The sequence below is a fragment of the Neofelis nebulosa genome, chromosome 1 (genome assembly GCF_028018385.1).
Source record: "Neofelis nebulosa isolate mNeoNeb1 chromosome 1, mNeoNeb1.pri, whole genome shotgun sequence".
NCBI lineage: Eukaryota > Metazoa > Chordata > Mammalia > Carnivora > Felidae > Neofelis > Neofelis nebulosa.
Genome location: NC_080782.1, coordinates 130,729,250 through 130,748,930, shown reverse-complemented (window position 1 = coordinate 130,748,930; position 19,681 = coordinate 130,729,250). Strand labels below are relative to the sequence as shown.

The 19,681-nt window shown below is 36.3% G+C and overlaps 1 protein-coding gene across 5 annotated transcripts in view; it reads right to left on the bottom strand.

Moving 5' to 3' along the window:
• The window catches only part of KIF3A (kinesin family member 3A), a 48,713-nt gene that overhangs the window by 18,543 nt on the left and 10,489 nt on the right, over positions 1-19,681 (bottom strand). For all 5 annotated transcript variants that reach the window (XM_058736713.1, XM_058736717.1, XM_058736725.1 and 2 more), the window contains exons 3-8: positions 16,428-16,572; positions 16,204-16,288; positions 7,560-7,665; positions 3,238-3,377; positions 2,642-2,839; positions 2,161-2,335 (exon numbers count right to left, since the gene is read on the bottom strand). In XM_058736713.1, the coding sequence (XP_058592696.1) occupies positions 2,161-2,335; positions 2,642-2,839; positions 3,238-3,377; positions 7,560-7,665; positions 16,204-16,288; positions 16,428-16,572 (849 nt within the window). The remainder of the gene's footprint in view (positions 1-2,160; positions 2,336-2,641; positions 2,840-3,237; positions 3,378-7,559; positions 7,666-16,203; positions 16,289-16,427; positions 16,573-19,681) is intronic.

Here is a 19,681-nt window from a genome sequence, read left to right as displayed (position 1 = left end):
CAGGCAAGAACGCCTGTTGGGTGCTAAAATTAGGGCAGAAAAGAATGATGAGAAACAGGATCTTTTCATAATTTTTCAGAGTATCTTCTCACGAGACATACCTTAAGACCAAAGAAAAAAATTAAATGATGGAATTTATAGTGAAGAATCCTTGCAGAATAATTATGAGAGAACTACAGACAACCCAAACTGAAGAACATTCTACAAATATATGACCTTTACAGTGTGAAGACCATGAAGACAAAGGAAGATGAGGAACTGGAGACAGGAGGAGACTAAAAGGTCCTGACAACTAACTGCAATGTGTGAGCCTAGACTACATTTTAAAGTGAAGATAAAGGGCATTTTTTGAGAAAAAAATCAACATCTGAATAAGATCTACAGATTAGTTAATAAGTCTGTATCATTGTAAGTTTCCTGGTTCCAACAAACATAAAAGATGTTAACATTAAGGGAAGCTGTATAATAGCTATATAGAAACTCACTATACTTCCAAATTTTCGGTAAGTCTATAAAAAGTGTTTAAAAAATCATTCTTTTAATGTTTTCCCTTACCTTTTTATTGTTTATGTGACCAACTGTATTAACCATAACACTCTTAACTGGATTATAAAAACAAATGTCATAAGCATCAATGAAATGAAATGAAATGAAATGAAATGTTTTAAATATAAAGTCAGCATTACCACATGATCCAACAATTCCACTTCTGGGTATATACCCAAAACAAGTGAAGGCAAGAACTCAAACATGTATCTGTATCCCCACATTCATAGCACGATTATTCACAGTGGTCAAAAGGCACAAGCAACCCAAGTGCCCATCAACAGATGCACGGATAAACAAAATGCGGTGTATACAAAGAATGAGTATCATTCAGCCTTTAAAAGGAAGGAAATTCTGACACATGCTATGACATCGATGAACTGTAAGGACTTTATGCTAAGTAAAATAAGCCAGACATAAAAGCACACATATTATATGATTCTACTTATATGAGTTATCTAGAATAGTCAAATTCAGAGATAGAATAGGGGTTACCATGGGTTGAGGCAGAGAGGGGGATGGAGAGTAAATGTTTAATGGGTACAGAGTTTCATTTGGGGATGATTAAAAAGTTTTAGGGATGGACAGTGGTAATGGTTGCAGAACAAGGTTAACATACTTAATGAATAAACGAATAAAAGTAGTTAAAATGGTAAATTTTACGTGATGTGCATTTTGCCACAATTAAAAAATGTAAAAAAATAAAGGCAGCAAAATAAAGGATGAAATGAACATTAACAAATCTAAGAAATTTAAACCTTTAAAACATACTGACTATAAATACCACCTAGTGGTCATATTTAAAATACCAAATTTCATTACCTAAGAGGCAACTCAATTATACTGCTTTTCCTCAATAATCTTACTCAAATTTATTCAATCAGTACCATCTCCAAACATTTGTGATGTTGGAATTCACATGTGACGTATCCAGTTTCCCCATAATCTGTAAAAAGGCTATTTTAAGCCCTCTGTTTATCTGCTATGCAAAGCAGCCCTTATGCCAATCAGTTCTTAGCATGAAGTGGAGAGAGTCATTGAGCACTTAATGACAGCCGGTAAATTTCTCACCCTCATGAACAAGGTCTTCAAACTTTCTAACCTTCTAACACCTTATTAGAAAAGGATTCCTCAAATTCAATCTCATGTTCAAATTTAAGAACGAAAAAATATTTTCAAAGCCACACAATAAATTTCGACTTAGAGTAAATGTGGTTTACCCATGACTCTCTGATAGCTTTCTTTATTTTGAACAGTGACTGATACTCTAGGTCATTTTCACCTAAATACATATATGGTAAAACTCACTCTTATATGGAGACAAAAAAATTCATTATTGAATAAGTGGTCAAATGAAATCTATAAAAGGTCATAGGGATTGAGATGGAGGTTTAAATTAAATCAATTTTTAAAAATTACATACACAAATATTACATAATTAAACTTAATATGAAAATGCTAAAGTATGTATCAAGTTACCTTGTAGAAATATTCCTTAAAATATCAAAGTTAGATGCTCAAAGAATTTAAATAAGTGATTTTTATTAGAATACTCAGTGGTTAAACAATATATTTTTAGCCAATATTAACATTAGTATTTTGAGAAAAAGTTACCTTCTTCAAGCTTTTTTTTCAGTTCTTCTATTTCTTTCTGAAACTGACGAAGCAAAGCATCCTTTGGATCTTCATTGATTCTAGCTTTATTTTTAATATTCTTAGCACGGTTAGCATACCGTAATGTACTAATAGTTTCATCATAATTGTAATCTGCTGGCCCAATATTTGCACACTGTTGAATCAGGAATACAAAACATTTTACCCTTGATGCAGTCAAAATTAATAATACCATTACAAATATATCAAAAAGAATTTCTTAAGCATAGATAGTTCCTCTCTGGCCTTCTGGAACAAGAAAGCAACCACCACACGGATTTCTAAACACCATTATATGGGTTAGCACACGTGATGTTCTTCCAAAAGAATCATCACAAAATCAAAAAAAGTGAAATATCAATGGTTTTTAAAAAGTCATGGCAATACATAAACAGGAATCTGAAATTTGCCTGATGCTAACTATTCCACAATTAAGTCTTACCATCATGGTTTTTGAATTTCCTCCTAAGGAATCTTGAAGAAGACGAGTCAATTTAGAGTTGCGATAAGGAACATGAGTGCTTTTTCCATCAACCAAGGCAGAAATTACATTACCAAGGGTGGAAAGGGAAAGATTGATTTTTGTGGCTTCCTTCAGGCGCTGTCCAGTAGCTCCAGTTTTTGCTTGTCTTTCTGAACCCTAGCAACAGACATAGAAATAAAGCTCAAATAAAAAATAGAGAATATGCCTCTGACAGTTTAAAACAGACTTTGATGCTGAAAAATCTGACAGGATATCTGGAATTTGCTTCAAAATAATACAGGAAGGGAAAAAGTGGCTAAAGGCAAAAATGAATCAGGACTGGCCATGAACTGGTAATCGCTGAAGTTGGGTCACGGGTATATGGGAGATCATTCTACTATTCTAACTAGTTTTGTATACATTAGAAATATTCTATGATAAATAAGTTAAACACGTACATAAGTAAACAATTTAAAAACTGTATGTAAATTACACATTTTCACTTGAATTTTTATCCGTTAATAAAAGGTAAAAAACAACAAAGGTTATTCCTTCAGTAGTATCCTGTTACTTACAGCAAGGTCTACAAGATGGAGCTTCCCCATTCTGACATGCATGTTACCATCAACGCCTTTTTCACTGCATTCTATAGTAATTGTAAAGATGGCATGGGAACGGGAACTGTGTTCATTCATATTAGTTGCGCCAACAGAACCTTGAAGAAAGGAAGGAAGTTCTTAGAAAGTGTAACACCAGGGAGTATCTTTTAAAATAATCAAATATACAGGGGCCCCGGGGTGGCTCAGTCAGTTAAACGTCTGGCTCTGGAATTCAGCGTGGGTCATGATCTCACGGAGCCTGTTTGGGATTCTTTCTCTCTCTATCTCCCTCTCTCTGCCCATCCCCTGTTCTCTCTCTCTCTCTCAAAATAAATAAAACATTAAAAAAAAAGTAATACCACAATTAAAGTTTTTTTTTTTAATCTTTAAAAATCCGATCCGACACCACTTTATAACATCTGGTAAGTAGTACTACACATACATGTTTCCACAGAGTATTATTTTATCTTCTGTTTTTTTCCACCTAACATTATCTCCTATATTTCCATGCAAAAACAACTTGCAAATCTTACTAAAACTGATTTTGCTATTCCCTGATACTTGGATTGTTTCCCATTTTAGGTCCTCATAAGGAACAACAATACAAGCATCTTTGAGCAGATACCTCTCTTTGTCTTAAGGACTATGTCTATGGGATGTATTTTTCAAACTGGCACTAGTGGATCAAAGGGTTGGAAGAGTTTTACAACTATGTGATTTTCAATCTGGGGTGGGAGAAAACATGTAATGTAAAAAACTGGTATTAAATATTTTAGTACCTATTATTTTTCCAACATAAGTACAGCATGGGATTTATGACTGTGATTTTTCTTTATTTCCAGTTATGAAAACAAAGCAATGCAACAGACAAGCTATACTGAATGTTATAATCCCTAAGGAGAAAACTGCTTGCAGCAGTCAAGTTGACTCAATACTCCAACCTACTGAAATACCATATATGGAAATAAAACAAAATTCCACAGCTTTAATTTGTGTCAAAATTTTTATTTTGGAATAAGAAAAAAATTAGGGCGCCTGGTTGGTTCAGTCGGTTAAGCGTGCAACTCTTGGTTTCAGCTCAGGTCATGATCTCACAATTTTGTGACTTCGAGCCCCATGTGGGCTCTCAGCAGGCAGTATGGAGCCTACTTGGAATTCTCTCCTTCTCTCCCTCTCTCTCTGTGCACCGCCCCCCCCCCAACTTATGCTGTCTTTGTCTCTCTCAAAATAAACAAACTTTAAAAAAAAAAAGAAAAAAATTAAATATTTATGTTTTTTAAGATGGTAAGGAAAACTTATGCTATAAATATGATTGCATGTGTATAAACTCACATATGTAAGAATATTTACTACAATATTACTAATAACAGCGAGAGTGAAAACAAAAAGTCCATGAATAAAATATTGGGTAAATACGTTATGTAGATAAATCCAGCGGAATACTATATAGCTATTTTAAAAAGGTCTACCGTGTGTTGATGTGAAATGATTTCTAGAACAACACCCTTAACTGAATAAATACTACTATTATTTGGCTCCTGAAAAAAGGACAAGGACTCTCTGTAAAACTGCACTTGGGCATTCATGGACTGTATCAGGAAGGGTACGTGGGAAATTAATGGAGGTTGCCAATGGAGTGGGAACTAGGTGACTGACACCCAAGGGTAAAAGAAAGACTTGTTTTTCAATGTTTACTTTTGTGCCTTTTGAATTTTAGAACATGTGTATGGATGATCTATTCAAAAATAAAAATTTTCAAAGAAAATGATAATTAAAAAAAAATTTTTTTTTAATGTTTTATTTTATTTTTGAGAGAGACAGAGCGTGAGCAAGGGACGGCAGGGAAAGAGGAAGACACAGAATTGGAAGCAGGCACCAGACACTGAGCGTGTCTCCACAAAGCCCAACATGGGGGTCAAACCCACGAACCGTGAAATCATGACCTGAGCTGAAGTCAAACGCTTAGCTGACAGAGCCACCCAGGTACCCCTAAAGACTTATTTTCTTAAGTGTAAAATTAACTATTTCTATACTATGACCTCCTGCACAAAATGGGAACTAATTTTATATTTGTATCAATTTTTCATCTGTTTAGAATAACAGCTTTTACTGTCACATTTCCTTGCTCTGCTACTGTCCTCTGGATAGTTACTTTACTCTATTTCCATATGATAAAATTACTATTTTTATGTTAGAACTTTTCTATTTGGTATTTGTACTAAATGTCTAATTCTTGGATTCAATCTATTAATTAAGATTATTTTTATATCTGCTATCTTACGTCTTAAAATGTCTTTGGCTTCATTTCTCTTTTTTTATTTCTTCTTATTTCTCTTATTTCTCTCATTAGAATTGTAGTTTTCCTCGAATCAATCTCACATACCAAATTAAATTAATTCCTTTTTTTTGTTTTGTTTTGTTTCTGTTTCTGTTTTTTAAAAGTTTATTTTTGAGAGAGAGAGAGAGAGGGAGAATGTGTGAGCAGGGGAGGGGCAGAAAGAGAAGGAGACAGAGAATCCCAAGTAGGCTCTGCATCATCAGTACAGAACCCAATGTGGGGCCTGAACTCACAAAATGCAAGATCATGACCGGAGCCAAAATGAAGAGTCAGATGTTTAACCAACTGAGCCACCCAGGTGCCCCAATTCTCAGTTCTTAATGGAAAGTTTTGATCACTACTGTGAATGGACTCTTAAGTCAAAAAAAATTTTTTATAGAATAAGCAATACATGATCGTATTCCTGGTATAAAAAAATTTGAAAATACAGACATCTGAAAACATAAAGTAAAGGCTCCATATATCCCTTTTGCCCAAACTTACTTCCCCTTCCCTAAAGGTAACCACTATTAAATGTTCTTTTGTTTTGTATTTAACATACACACAAGTCTATACACACACAAACACACACACACACACACACACACACACACACACACACACAGCCCAAATACACAGTTGTTTAATAATTTGGCTTTTTTACATACATAAATGAGATGATGCAGTACATACTATTTTGTGATTTGCTTTCTTTTCATTTAATGATATACCTTGAAAATCTTTCAGGTCTCTACATGTAGATTTACTCTTTCTTTTTTTTTTTATAACTTCATTATGTTCCATAGTATTTCTGTACCATAATCTGTATAAACAATGTTTGACTGATAGCTATTTAGACTACATCAAACTTTTACTATTACGAATAATGTTGCAATAAGGCATTTTGTTTGTTTATGTCTAAAAATATTTTTCTAGAGGTGCCTGGCTGACTCATTTGGAAGAGCATACAACTCGATCCCAGGTTTGTCAGTTTGAGCCTCACACTGGGTGTAGAGATTACTTAAATATTAAGAAAATATTTTTCTACATATATATCAATATAGGTAGGTAGGTAGATAGATACGTGTTAGAATCAGAAACACTGGGTCAAAAGGCATGCACTCTCTATCATTTCTCGGCCTTTTGGCTAAGATCAAGTATAAAAGGCATGCACTCTAAAAAATGTCAACAGATACCATTATACTACACTTCAGAAAGGCTGTAGCGCATTACACTCCCATCACCAGTGCCCGTTTCGTCAGAGCTTCATGAACCTGGATATCCCTTCATCGAAAACAACGGGTGAAATATCTCCTACTGCTGTTCTAATACACGTTTTCCTGATGAATTGTCCTGTTGAACATACCTCCATACGCCGGTTGCTGTGTATAGTTCTTCTGTGAGTAACATATTCATATATATCTTTTGCTCATTTTCCTGTTATCATGTGGTCTATTACTTGGTTTATAAGAATACAATTGATTTTTAAATTTTTCTTTAATTTCTTTGAGCTTGCTAGATTTACAGTCTAGTCAAAAAAAAAACCTCTTAAAAAGACGTTTACTTCCTACGTTCTCAATTTTTTACCTCCGATCTCTCATTGCTGCTGGCAGCACCACTAGTACTAGGCCCAAGGCAGCTTGCGTTTAAAGTGCTGAAGTTTCTTACTCTTTACACAAAACTTCAAATAATTCTTAAAAAGAATTTCATTTAATTTTGGTTTGCTTTTCTCCCCAACAAAAGGGAAGCAGTAAAGAGCTTGGTTAATGATGACCAACAGTCTACACTCAAAGACTATGCCACTTACTAAGTAGTATACAACCTTGGACAAGTTACTTAAACTAAGATTCAGTTTCCTCAATCATAAAATAGGAATTTAGTACCTTCACAGTCCACTGTGAGGATTTTTAAAAATCATTTTTATAAATAAAAGCCTACTCAACACATAAATGTTCAATCACAATTATGCACTACCACTTACGATTTTTGTGGCCTAGAGTCATAATTCTATCCATATCATCAGCATTATTTACCACATAAGCTGATAAATCTTTGATATAAACTCCCACATCAGGTCTTTCTTTAACCTAAAAAAAAAGAGAAAGAAGAAAATGACCATAAGATTTTATACACATATCCGTAATTCTTCCACAGTTAATTATCAAACATCTATTATGTATTGGACACTCTGCTAAACAGTGATGATACAGTGATGGACAAGGTAGTCATAGTCTCTACATTTGTGCAGGTGAAAATCAATGGCAAGAACATACAAATGAAAAATAATACACACTATTTAATTTCAATTGGTATATCAGGAAGCAAAAAAGTACAGGATAGTATGAGAATGCATTATAGCAAGACTAAGACATATAGTTTCCCCAAGATGATGTTTAAGCTAAAACTTGATAAAATAAGAGGTAGCCAATTCAGGCTGGGGTAGCAAGAAAAGAGTATGTTATGGGATCCCGAAATGGGAAAAAAACTAAGCACTCAAAAAAGTTAAAAAATAAATAAATAAATAAAAAGCCAGATCAGCTGGAAAGAGTAGGAAGCCTGGGACAAACAGGCGGGATACCTGGCTACAGAGGTAGCCAGAGATAAGACGAAGCACAATTATTGGTCTTTATGTTAACAGCAACTTGAAGCCACTGGAGGATTTCAAACAACGGAGTAAAATAACCAGATCTACAACATCTATGTAAAAACATTACCTTTCTACGAGTAACCTTATGAGAACTTTCATCAAATTTCAAGGACATATTTAGGATAGGTTTACCTAAAATACAGTGTTAGAAAGCTGACGCTCACTTTGTAAAGGCCCTATTAGTGACCTCCACGAGTCAACAAAACATAGGCATACCTCAGAGCTATTGCGGGTTGGGCTGCAAATGACAATGAAGCTGGAATACTGAAATAAACCAAGTCAAATGAATTTTTTGGTTTCTCAGTATATATAAAATTATATTTATACTATACTATAATCTATTAAGTGTGCAATAACATTATGTCTAAAAAACAGTGTATACAAATCTTAAATAAGAAATATTGTATGGGGTGCCTGGGTGGCTCAGTTGGTTGAACATGAGTTAGTCCAACTGTCAGGTGAGGTCATGATCTTGAGGTTCCTGGATTCCAGCCCTGCATCAGGCTCTGCAGTGCAGAGACTGCTTGGGATTCTCTCTCTCTCTCTCTCTCTCTCTCAAAATGGATAAACAAAAAAAAATTTTTTTAATATCTTATTGCTTAAAACACTAACCATCATCTAACCTTTCAGCCAGTCATCATCTTTTTGCTGGTAGAGGGTCTTGCCTGACTGATCAGAGTGGTAGTAGCTGAAGGCTAGGGTGGTTGTGGCAATTACCTAAAATAAGACAACAAAGTCTGCTGTAGTGATGGATTCTTCCTTTCAAGAATGATTTCTCCATAGAACATGATGCTGTTTGATAGCATCCTACCCACAGAACTTCTTTCAAAATTGGAGTTAATCCTCTCAAACCCTGCCACTGCTTTATCTACAAGTTTATGAAATATTCTAAATCCTTTGTCATTTTAACAATCTTCACAGCATCTTCACCAGGAGTAGATTCCATCTCAAGAAACCACTTTCTTTGTTCAATCCATTAGAATCAACTCCTTATCGGGTCACCTGGGTAGCTCAGTGGGTTAAGTGTCTGACTTCTGCTCAGGTCATGATCTCACAGTTCATGGGTTCGAGCCCCGCATCAGGTTCTGTGCTGACAGCTCAGAGCCCGGAGCCAGCTTTGGATTCTGTGTCTCCCTCTCTCTCTGCCCCTCCTCCACTAGCACTCTGTCCCTCTCTCTCTTTCAAAAACAAATAAACATTTTTTTAAAAAGGAAGTAACTCCTTATCCATTAAAGGTTTATCATGAGACTGCAGCAAGCCAGTCACAGCTTCAGGCTCCATTTCTAATCCTAGTTCTCCTGGTGTTTCCACCACATCTGCACTGACTTCCTCCACTGAAGTCTGGAAACCCTCACAGTCATCCACGAGGGTTGGAATCAACCCCTTCCAAACACCTGTCAATCCTGATATTTTGATCCTTCCCATGAATCATGGATGTTCTTAATGGCACCTAGAAAGGTGAACCCTTTCCGGAAGATTTTCAATTTACTTTGCCCAGATCCATCAGAGAAATAACTCTCTAGGCAGCTACAGCCTTAGAAAATGTATTTCTTCAATAACAAGCGTTGATGGACAGGCTGCAGAATGGATGTCGTGTTAGCAGACATGAAAACAACATTCATTTCATTGTACAACTTCATCAGCACCCTTAGGTGATCAGGAGCATTGTCAACGAGCAGTAATATTTTGAAAGAGATCTTTGTTTCTCAGCATGTCTCAACAGTGGACTTAAAATATTCAGTAAACTGGGGCAACTGGGTAGCTCAGTCACTTGAGTGTCCGACTCTAGATTTCGGCTCAGGTCATGATCTTAAAGTTTGTGAGATCAAGCCCCGTGTCAGGCTTTGCACAGACAGCATGGAGCCTACTTGGGATTCTCTCTCTCTCTCTCTCTCTCTCTCTCTCTCTCTCTCTCTCTCTCCCTGCCCCCATCTGCCCCACTCCCACTCATGCTCTCCCTCTCTCAAAATAAATGAACATTTAAAAAAGATATATTCAGTAAACCATGTTGTTGACAGATGTGTTGTCATCCAGGCCTTGTTGTTCCATTTATAGAGGAAAGATAGAGTATATTTAGCATAATTCTTAAGGGTCCTAGGAGTTTTCGGAGTGTTAAATGAGCACTGGCTTCAACTTAAGAGTCATCAGTTGCATTAGCCCCTAAGAGGAGAGTCAGGGTGTCCTTTGAAGCTTTGATGCCAGGCACCGACTTCACCTATCTATGAAAGTCCTGGATGGCATCTTCTTCCAATAGAAAGTTGTCATCTACACTGAAAATCTGTTGTTTACCATAGCCACCTTCATGAATTATCTTACCTAGATCTCCTGGATAACTTGCTACAGCTTCTACATCAGCACTTGCTACTTCAGCCTGCACTGTCATGTTATGGAAATGGCTTCCTTCCTTAAGCCTCACAAACCAACTTCTGCTACCTTCAGACTTTTCTTCTACAGCCTCCTCACCTCTCTCAGCCTTCACAGAATTAAAGAAAGTTAGGGCTTTTCCCCGGATCAGGCATTGGCTTAAGAGAATGCTGTGGCTAATAACATCTTGTATCCAAACCACTAAAACTTTCTCTACATCAGCAATTAGGCTGTTTGCTTTCTTATCATTTGTGTGTTCACCAGACTAGCACTTTTAATTTCCTTCAGGAACTTTTCTTTTACAGACAAAATTTGCTGTTTGGTGCAGGAAGCCTGACTTCCCACCTATCTTGGCTTTCGACAGATTTTCCTCACTAAGCTTAATCATTTCTAGCTTGTGATTTAAAGAGATGTGTGACTCTTCCTTTCACCTCAACACTTAAAAGGCTGCTATACAGTTAATTAGCTTAATTTCAATACTGCTTTGTGTCAGAGAATAGAGGGCCACCAGGAGAGGAAGAGAGATGGGGAACAGCCAGCCTGCAGACTAGTCAGAGCACACGAATTTACTAAGTTTGCTGTTTTATGTGGGCGTAGTTTGTGACACACCAAAACAATTCTAATAGTAACATCAAAAATCACTGACCAGAGATTATCATAACAAATATGATACTAACTAAAAACTCTGGAATATTGTAGTAATTACCAAAATGTGACACAGAGACACGAAATGGGCAAATGCTGTTTGAAAAATGGTGCCAACGGATTGCCTGACACAGGGAGAAACGCATTATCTGGAAAGCGCAATAAAGCAAAGCATCATAAAACGAAGTATGTCTGTAAAGTGAAATGGAAGGCTGAGGTCTGTGGCTGCCAGTAGGGAGAACCATTCCACAGGCAGTAAGATCCCAAAGACAAAGATGACAAACAAAATTTTAAAAAAAACAACCCCATGGGCACCTGGGCAGCTCAGTTGGTTAAACGTCCAACTGTTGATATCAGCTAAGGTCATGATGTCACGGTGTGTGAGATGGAGCCCCACATTGGGCTCTGCAATGACAGCAATGAACCTGCTTGGGATCCTCTCTCTTCTCTGCCCCTCTTCCTCAGGCTCTCTCCCTAATTAAATAAAGTTTAAAAAAAAATTAAAAAACAACCCCAGAGACAAAAATCACAAGGGCAGACACTCCAAATTCTAGGTGTTGATTCGAGATCTACTTGGCAGTTTGGGAGTTTTTTGGTATTTTTTGTAAAAATTTATCAGATATATTTATACATTAGGAAAAATTACTCTTTACCTTGTCATGAGGTATAAATATGCCCTAATTTTATTTAGTAGTAAAGGAGTAATGGTGGTCTCTATAAACCAGGAGTGTCAAGCTGCTCTGAGAGCCCTAGAGAGTCCATGGTGGCCCTGAGGGGGCCACTGTAGGAGTTTAGGGGTTCTCAAGCCCAGACAAATTCTAAAGAGAGCTTCACTTTCATGTGTTTTGCACACTGTGCTTCCATACGAGGTCTGGTACGATGAATGTATTTAATTGTTTTAAGTCTTTTAAATGTTTGAAAATTACTGGTCTATATCATTTACAGATGATAAATTTTCCTTCTCAGGAAATCTATGGTAAAGAACACTGTGTATGTTTCTATTCCAGCAAACTGATATTTCTGAAAAACACAAAAATCATGCAGCTGATGTCATGGCAATGTCAAAACTTTTAAGCATTTACTCTCATTCTCTGCAGTCATGTCATTATAGAGCAGAAACACACTTCTAACTTGCTTTAGTCTGCAAAATCTAAGGTCATTTCCAATAACAATGTGACATTAATTTAAAATTCATTTAGTAAGTGCAGTAGATAAACTGATTAGATATGAAGATGAAGAACTGAAATATGACTCTAAATTTATGAAAGTTTTTATTGGGTAATGATATCAAATAATTTTTGTCATAAAAACAAAGAAATTTAGCTTCTATAACAAATACAGTTTATAACACTCAAACAGTAGATCTCAAAGGAGCAGTTACTCCCCAGCCTAGAATATTTTAGAAATTTGTAGATGGAGTTTCTGGTTCGAGAACATGATTGGTATTCACAGGCAGGAGCCATGGATACTAAATATCCTGAAACGAATGGGATGGTCTATCACTGAAGAATTGTCCCATGCAATTTTGATGTCCTAGTATATATTCACATGAATGAAAAAAATTATTTATGATTACCTGAGTCTAGACCCAAACTCTATTTTATATATAAAGACAAAGTGCTTTTCCATGGTAATAATAGAGCAATGTACAAAACTGAGGAAAGAACTACTTTATTTTGTTCAGAATACCAAGAGGTAGTTACTATTTTAAAAGACCATGCCATTGACAGGAACACCAAGCAAAGTGCTTCTTTGTTTTTGTTTTTTGGAGGGGGAGTTAAAAAAATTTTTTTAAGTTTATTTGAGAGAGAGAGAGAGAGAGAGAGAGAGAGAGAGAGATTGAGAGAGAGATTGAGAGGGAAAGGGAGAGAGACAGAAAAAGAGAATCCCAAGCAGCCTTCACACTGTCAGCACAGAGTCCAATGCGGGGCTCAACCCATGAACTACACAATCAGGACCTGTTTTTTGGGGGTTTTTTTGGTTTTTTTTTTTTTTTAAAGAAGGCTTCGCACCCAGTGGGAGCCCAACGCAGGGCCTGACAAAGGGCCTGAACTCACAACCCTGAAATCAAGATGTGAGCTGAGATTAAGAGTTGGACACTCAACTGAATGAGCCACCCAGGCCCCCCCAGTCAAGGTGTTCAGATCACCGATACAACATACTTATAACAGTCTGCATTTGTAGCTGTTGCGTTCATGATGTTTACATAGGCCTGACTATTTCATTATGTCACTGAGTACGGTCATATCTAAGCATTTATATAATGAAATACTACCATTTTATATTTTCAGTACTTTTATTCTCATTTATATTACAGTTGGGCATTCATCAGATGAATGGATAAAGAAGATGTGGAATTCTGGATTACACCACCTTTCACCTACGTGACTGTGATTGAATCAGGAAACCTCTCTAGGTTTCGGTTTTCACATCAACAAAACTGAACTGCTAGGATGATTAAATGAAATAAAGTGTGTACTACTACCACAGTTTATTGCATTGAATGCCTACTACCACACTGTAAGAACTTAACAGTAGCCACTGTTACTCTACATGTATTCTATGCAATTCTACGACAGTACCTATTGTTATTCCACATTCAACTACCATATACACCTTATTCTTTAATCATTTTACTGACAATGAAATTCCAATCAAAATTCCAATATTAATATTTTAAAGGCTAATCTTTTTTATGTCTGTCTCATATCTTAAAATATTAAAATGTTAGGCAATATTTACCAATTATTTACCACCTGACCCAGCAGTTGAGCTTCAGGAATTTATCCTCAGATATGCCTGAAGATGTATGAATTCATATATGTACAACACTATTTACTACAGAATTGTTTGTAACAGATCAGCAACAACCCAAGTGTTCATCAAGAGAGGGCTGGCTGAATACATGATGCCCCCCAAAAACAGTATGCAGCTTTTAAAAAGGACAAAAGAAAAAAAAAAGAAGAATGAGGAGGCTTTTCTGTACTGATATGCAAAGATTGTCACAATCCATTGGTTCAGTGAAAAATACAAAATGCAATGAGGGATAAAAATAGGATTTTCAATAAAAAACAGTGAAAAGGAATCAGCTAAACTTATCAGTTAACAACCTTATGTACCTATTCACAAATTTTGTGATTCTCTAACATTTATGCATGTAATTTCGTATTTCCCTTTTCGGGAATTCATCATGACAACAGTCTTTCATGACAATCTATTATTCCAATGTGTAAAAACTAGAATTTCTTAATCAGAAATTATAGTTTTTCCTTTAGGTAAAAGAAACATTGAAAACTACTATTTTTTTATTATATCTATAATTAATACCATTATTTTTGACACTTAAAAAATTTCATTTTTCCTCCTCCCCTCTTTTTTTTCTTTTTCCTTTTTTTAAGTCACATTAGTGTTGACCTTTTTTTTTTTTAGATTATTTATTTTGAGAGAGACAGAGAGAGACAGACAGAGAGGGCGAGTGAGGGAGGGGCAGAGAGAGAGGGAGACAGAGAATCTCAAACAGTCTCCATGTTCTCAGCACATAGCCGGACAGAGAGCTTGATCTCACAAACTGTGAGATCATGACCTGAGCTGAAATCAAGAGTCAGACATTCAAATCAACGGAGCCACCCAAGTGCCCCTTCTTTTTCTTTTTTGACACATTAAAAATTTCTGACTAAATTGAAGTATAAATTGTAAAATACTCTTGGCATCCATACCAGAAAATGGAACTTTACATTCACATAAAAATCTGTGTGAAGGGGCACCTGGGTGGCTCAGTCAGTTAAGCATCCAACTCTTGGTTTAGGCTCAGGTCATGATCTCACAGTATGTGGATTTGAACCCCACATCAGGCTCCAGGCTGACAGCGTGGAGCCTGCTTAGGATTCTGTCTCCCTTTCTCTGCTCCTCCCCTGCTCACACACACACTCTCTGTTCTCAAAATAAATAACCTTAAAAAAAAATCTGTGTACAAATGTTCATAGATGCTTTATTCGTAACAGCCAGAAACTATAAACTGCCTAGATGTCATTCAACAGGTGAATGGTTAAACTTTACATATATACACCATACATTACTACTTACCAGGTGAATGGTTAAACTTTACATATATACACCACACATTACTACTCACCATAAAAAGTAATAAACTATCAATACATGCAACAACTTGGATAAACCTCAGAGGAGTTATGCCAGGTGAAAAAGGCCGATCACAAAAGTTATATATTGTAAGGCTCTATTTATATAACATTTTTGAAACGACAAAATTTTAGAATTGGAAAGAAGATTAGGACTGTCATGGGTTAGGGAAGGGGACAGAGGAACATAGTCAGGAGAGAGGTGGATGTGGTCATAAAAGGGCAACATGAGGCATCTTTGTGATACAACTGCTTAGTACCTTGACGTGGTAGTGGACAGATCACATAAACATGTGACAAAATAGTACAAAGTACAAATGAGTACAAGAAAAACTGAGGCACTTGAGTAAAATCTATTGACTATAGCAATGTCAATATCATGGTTGTGATACCGTACTAAAGCTCTGTAAAATATGACCACTGGGGAAAACTGTAAAAAGTACTTCTATGTAAAGGGTAATCTCTCCATATTCCTTCTTAACAGCTGCACATAACTCTACACTTACCTGAAGAATAATTTTAATTAAAAAAAAAGTGCAGATCAATATACATATAGAGCCACTTACAGAGCAGAAGTAAAATTCTATTTGTATTTACATAAAGGAACACTGAAGGAATACTGACAGTGGTTATCTTAGGGTGGGGAGAAAATGGAGTAGCAACAACTTTTCAATGCATAAATTTTCACAATATTTAAAATTTTGAATCGGGACCATATAAACAGGTAAAAAAATAAGTAAACTATTAAAAGTACCTTTTGTACAAAAGGAACTTTAATTTAGTTAACATTCTACTGCTTTGGAAAGCACTTCAATTCCAGTTATCCTTACCTCTAACCTCTGTGTCTGATCCTTGCCCAAAAGGTCACGAACTTCTTCATTATATATTTCCAAGTAAGACACTCGAACCAAAAATCTGTAAATAAAACATCATTTTAAAAAACAGAGAAATACTTACAAGAACAGTTTTAATACGTATTGAGAAGATATATGCCTATATGCCTTTCTTGTGTTTGTACTTCTCAATAGTAGAAAATAAAAGAATTCTCTTTTACCTTGTATCTCCCTCTGCTTTTGCAATATGACCAAATATGTGAGCAAATGAATTTGGAATGATTCCTCTAAGTTCAGGAACAGCTCGAACGCCTTCCATGGTAAAAGTTTTGCCTGTTCCAGTTTGTCCATATGCAAAAATAGTCCCTGAAAATGATGAAGAGAATCAATCACTTTTAGAGTCCAATGCTACAGAATAACAGCTCTTAAAAATAATTCCTTTGACATTGTGATGCAATTTCTTCCTTGGATTTAAAACTTACTCAAGTACAAATTTCACTTCTATTATCAACAATTACAACATGTACTCTGTGCCAGGTAAGCCAAGCACTGTCAAAGCCCTAAAATCAATGATATATTCCTAATTATTAATAAAAAGTATCCCAAACCGTAAATGTAAAGTCTTACACCATGGCTAAGCATAAGAAATTCATTATAATGTGTATGCTGATTACTTAGTGTAAACATTACGTTGGAGAAGGTAATACAATTGCAGGAGCAAAAGAAGACAAGTTCTAGAATGGAAAGACCTCAGTGTGACCTATCTGCCAGTGGTGAGCCATATGACCTGACACAAGAATCTACCCAGAGACTGTCTCCTCAGTGGTAAAACAAGGATAAGAATAAGTACCTGACATTAATAGTAAGAACCAAATGAAACAATTTACTCCAAGCGACCATCATGATGCCTGGTAGAGTAAAAGTAAATGGTATTTTCCTTCTTCTTTATCCTAAAATAAATTCATTACTTAAAAAATATGTATTTTTGAAGTAAAAGCTGTAAGGAATAGGGGAGTCAAAAAAGGTGACAATACAATCATTACAGGTAATTACAGATACAATTTAAACTTTCTAAACAGCTAAATTCATTCATTCAACAACTACTCACCACACACCTGAGTATGGTATTGTGCTAGGCAGCAGGGGACACAGTGAAAAACAAGACAAACATAGTTCTTAATCTTACAGTATGTGTAATCTTGGAAAGGAGGTATTGGTCAAATATTTATAGGAGGATGAGTCCTGGGACTGAGAAACAGAATTCTAGATGACAGTAAAGGGACATAGTGTAGGCAGGAGAACTGATGCAAGAGGAAATGCGGGGGTGGGGGGGATGAGAAAAGGCATTCCAGAAAAGCTAAAATTTAAGATGCAATCTGAAATATGAGTAAGAGATAGTAACAGAGTGGACAGCAAGAGGCAAGAGAGAAAAAAGAGAGGTTTTGAGGGAATGAAATGAGATCAGAATGAAGGAAACAGAGATGGAAAATGAAGATGGATGTAGACAGAGCTAAAGACACCAGCAGGAGCATAATCACACAGGGCCACGAAGACCATACTAAGGTTTTAAGAAGGTATCATAAAAGCAAAGCGAAGCCAAAGAATGATTCTGCAGTTAGGAGTGAATCAGGATCGCTACAGCAATACTGTGTACATAGAATTGGAAGAAAGCAAAGGGAGATTTGTGAAGAAACCAGTCAAAGAGCTGGAGCTGACAACAGAAGGGAGTGAGAAAGGTGGAAGGATTTCAGAGACATGTAACAGAATCAATAGCACCTGGGAAATAATTAGCCAGGGGAGGAATCCAGGACGACTTTCAAATTTCTGGCTGGAACAAAGGGATGTATGGCTATGCTGTATACTGCTGTATACTGAGATGGTGAACACCACTAGAAAAAATGACAGTTTGAAAAGAAAGACCATGAATTCAGTGCAGGGCACACTGAGCTTTAAGTGCCCGTGACACAACCAAATAAATGCATGCATCAAGCATGTGGAGGCAGGTGGAGGGATGAAATGTATTTGCTCAGTGAAGCCCTATGAGTGCATGTGATTTCCAAGGGGGACAGCTCAGTTTAAGAACACAGCACAGGAAGTAACAGCCCAAATGACAAAGGCTTTTCAACTATCACTCTATGCAGTTAACCTCTTATGTCATCATCATTTCTAGACTTTCTGTGACAATAAGCACAATAATTAAACACAACAGAAGCCATTTTTTACACATGGGAATAAAAAAGTATTAATTTTTTCTAACTCACTGAATATTTCAAACTCTGCCATAAAAATGCATTATTGCGGGGCGCCTGGGTGGCGCAGTCGGTTAAGCGTCCGACTTCAGCCAGGTCACGATCTCACGGTCCGTGAGTTCGAGCCCCGCGTCGGGCTCTGGGCTGATGGCTCGGAGCCTGGAGCCTGTTTCCGATTCTGTGTCTCCCTCTCTCTCTGCCCCTCCCCCGTTCATGCTCTGTCTCTCTCTGTCCCAAAAATAAATAAAAAATGTTGAAAAAAAAAAAAATTAAAAAAAAAAAAATGCATTATTGCATTCAAAAGAGCTAAAAATATTATGAACTCACAGACTGCACTTTATAACTGACACAAGAGCTATCATTTACAGATCATCTGCTATGAGCTAGGCATGTACTTTACACGCATCCTTACTGAATTTTCACCCCAATCCTAAAAGCTGGGCACTATTTCTATTTCCATGCTTTAGTTGAGGAATCGAAGGCTTACAGAGGTTGGATTACTTGTTCAATGTCATAGTAAGTGGTAGAAAGAAGGTCTGCACACAGTCCATTTGAGTCCAGAGCTCATACTTCTAAAAAGTATGTAAGGGCCAGAAATTTTTTGAATTCAAAATTAATTCCTAATGCAACTTCTATGAATGCATTAAATACATGAAGATTACTAATTTAAAAAGGATATTAATCTCTAATTTTAGAGCTAAGAAGGATCAGGAATGCCTGAAAATAAAAGAATCTTATCTCATTTTCAGAGAGGAAATTCCAAATTCCTAGCTTTTTATGTCCAGCTTAACAAATCTAATGCCAGCATTTCCTTCATATGAACTTCTCTTAAAACTCTACTTTTTAAAAACTAAAAACGACCTGAAATCTTACCACATCTCCCTATTTCCTAACTACATCTTTAAAATGGTGGAAGGCCTACAAAAAATCTGCACGTGGATTTTTATTTCAGTGCATAATCCTAACTGCCAAAACTTGGATGCAACCAAGATGTCCCTCAGTAGGTAGGTGAATAAATAAACTGTGGTACAGCCAAATAATAGAGTATTATCCATTATCAGCATAAATAAAGATATAAGCTATCAAGCCATGAAAAGACACGGGGAAAACTTCAGGGCCTATTAACTAAGTGGAAGAAGCCAAACTGAAAGGTTACATACTATATGATATTCTAGAAAAGGTGAAACTATGGAGACAGTAAAAGCATTAGTGGTTGCCAGGCTTAG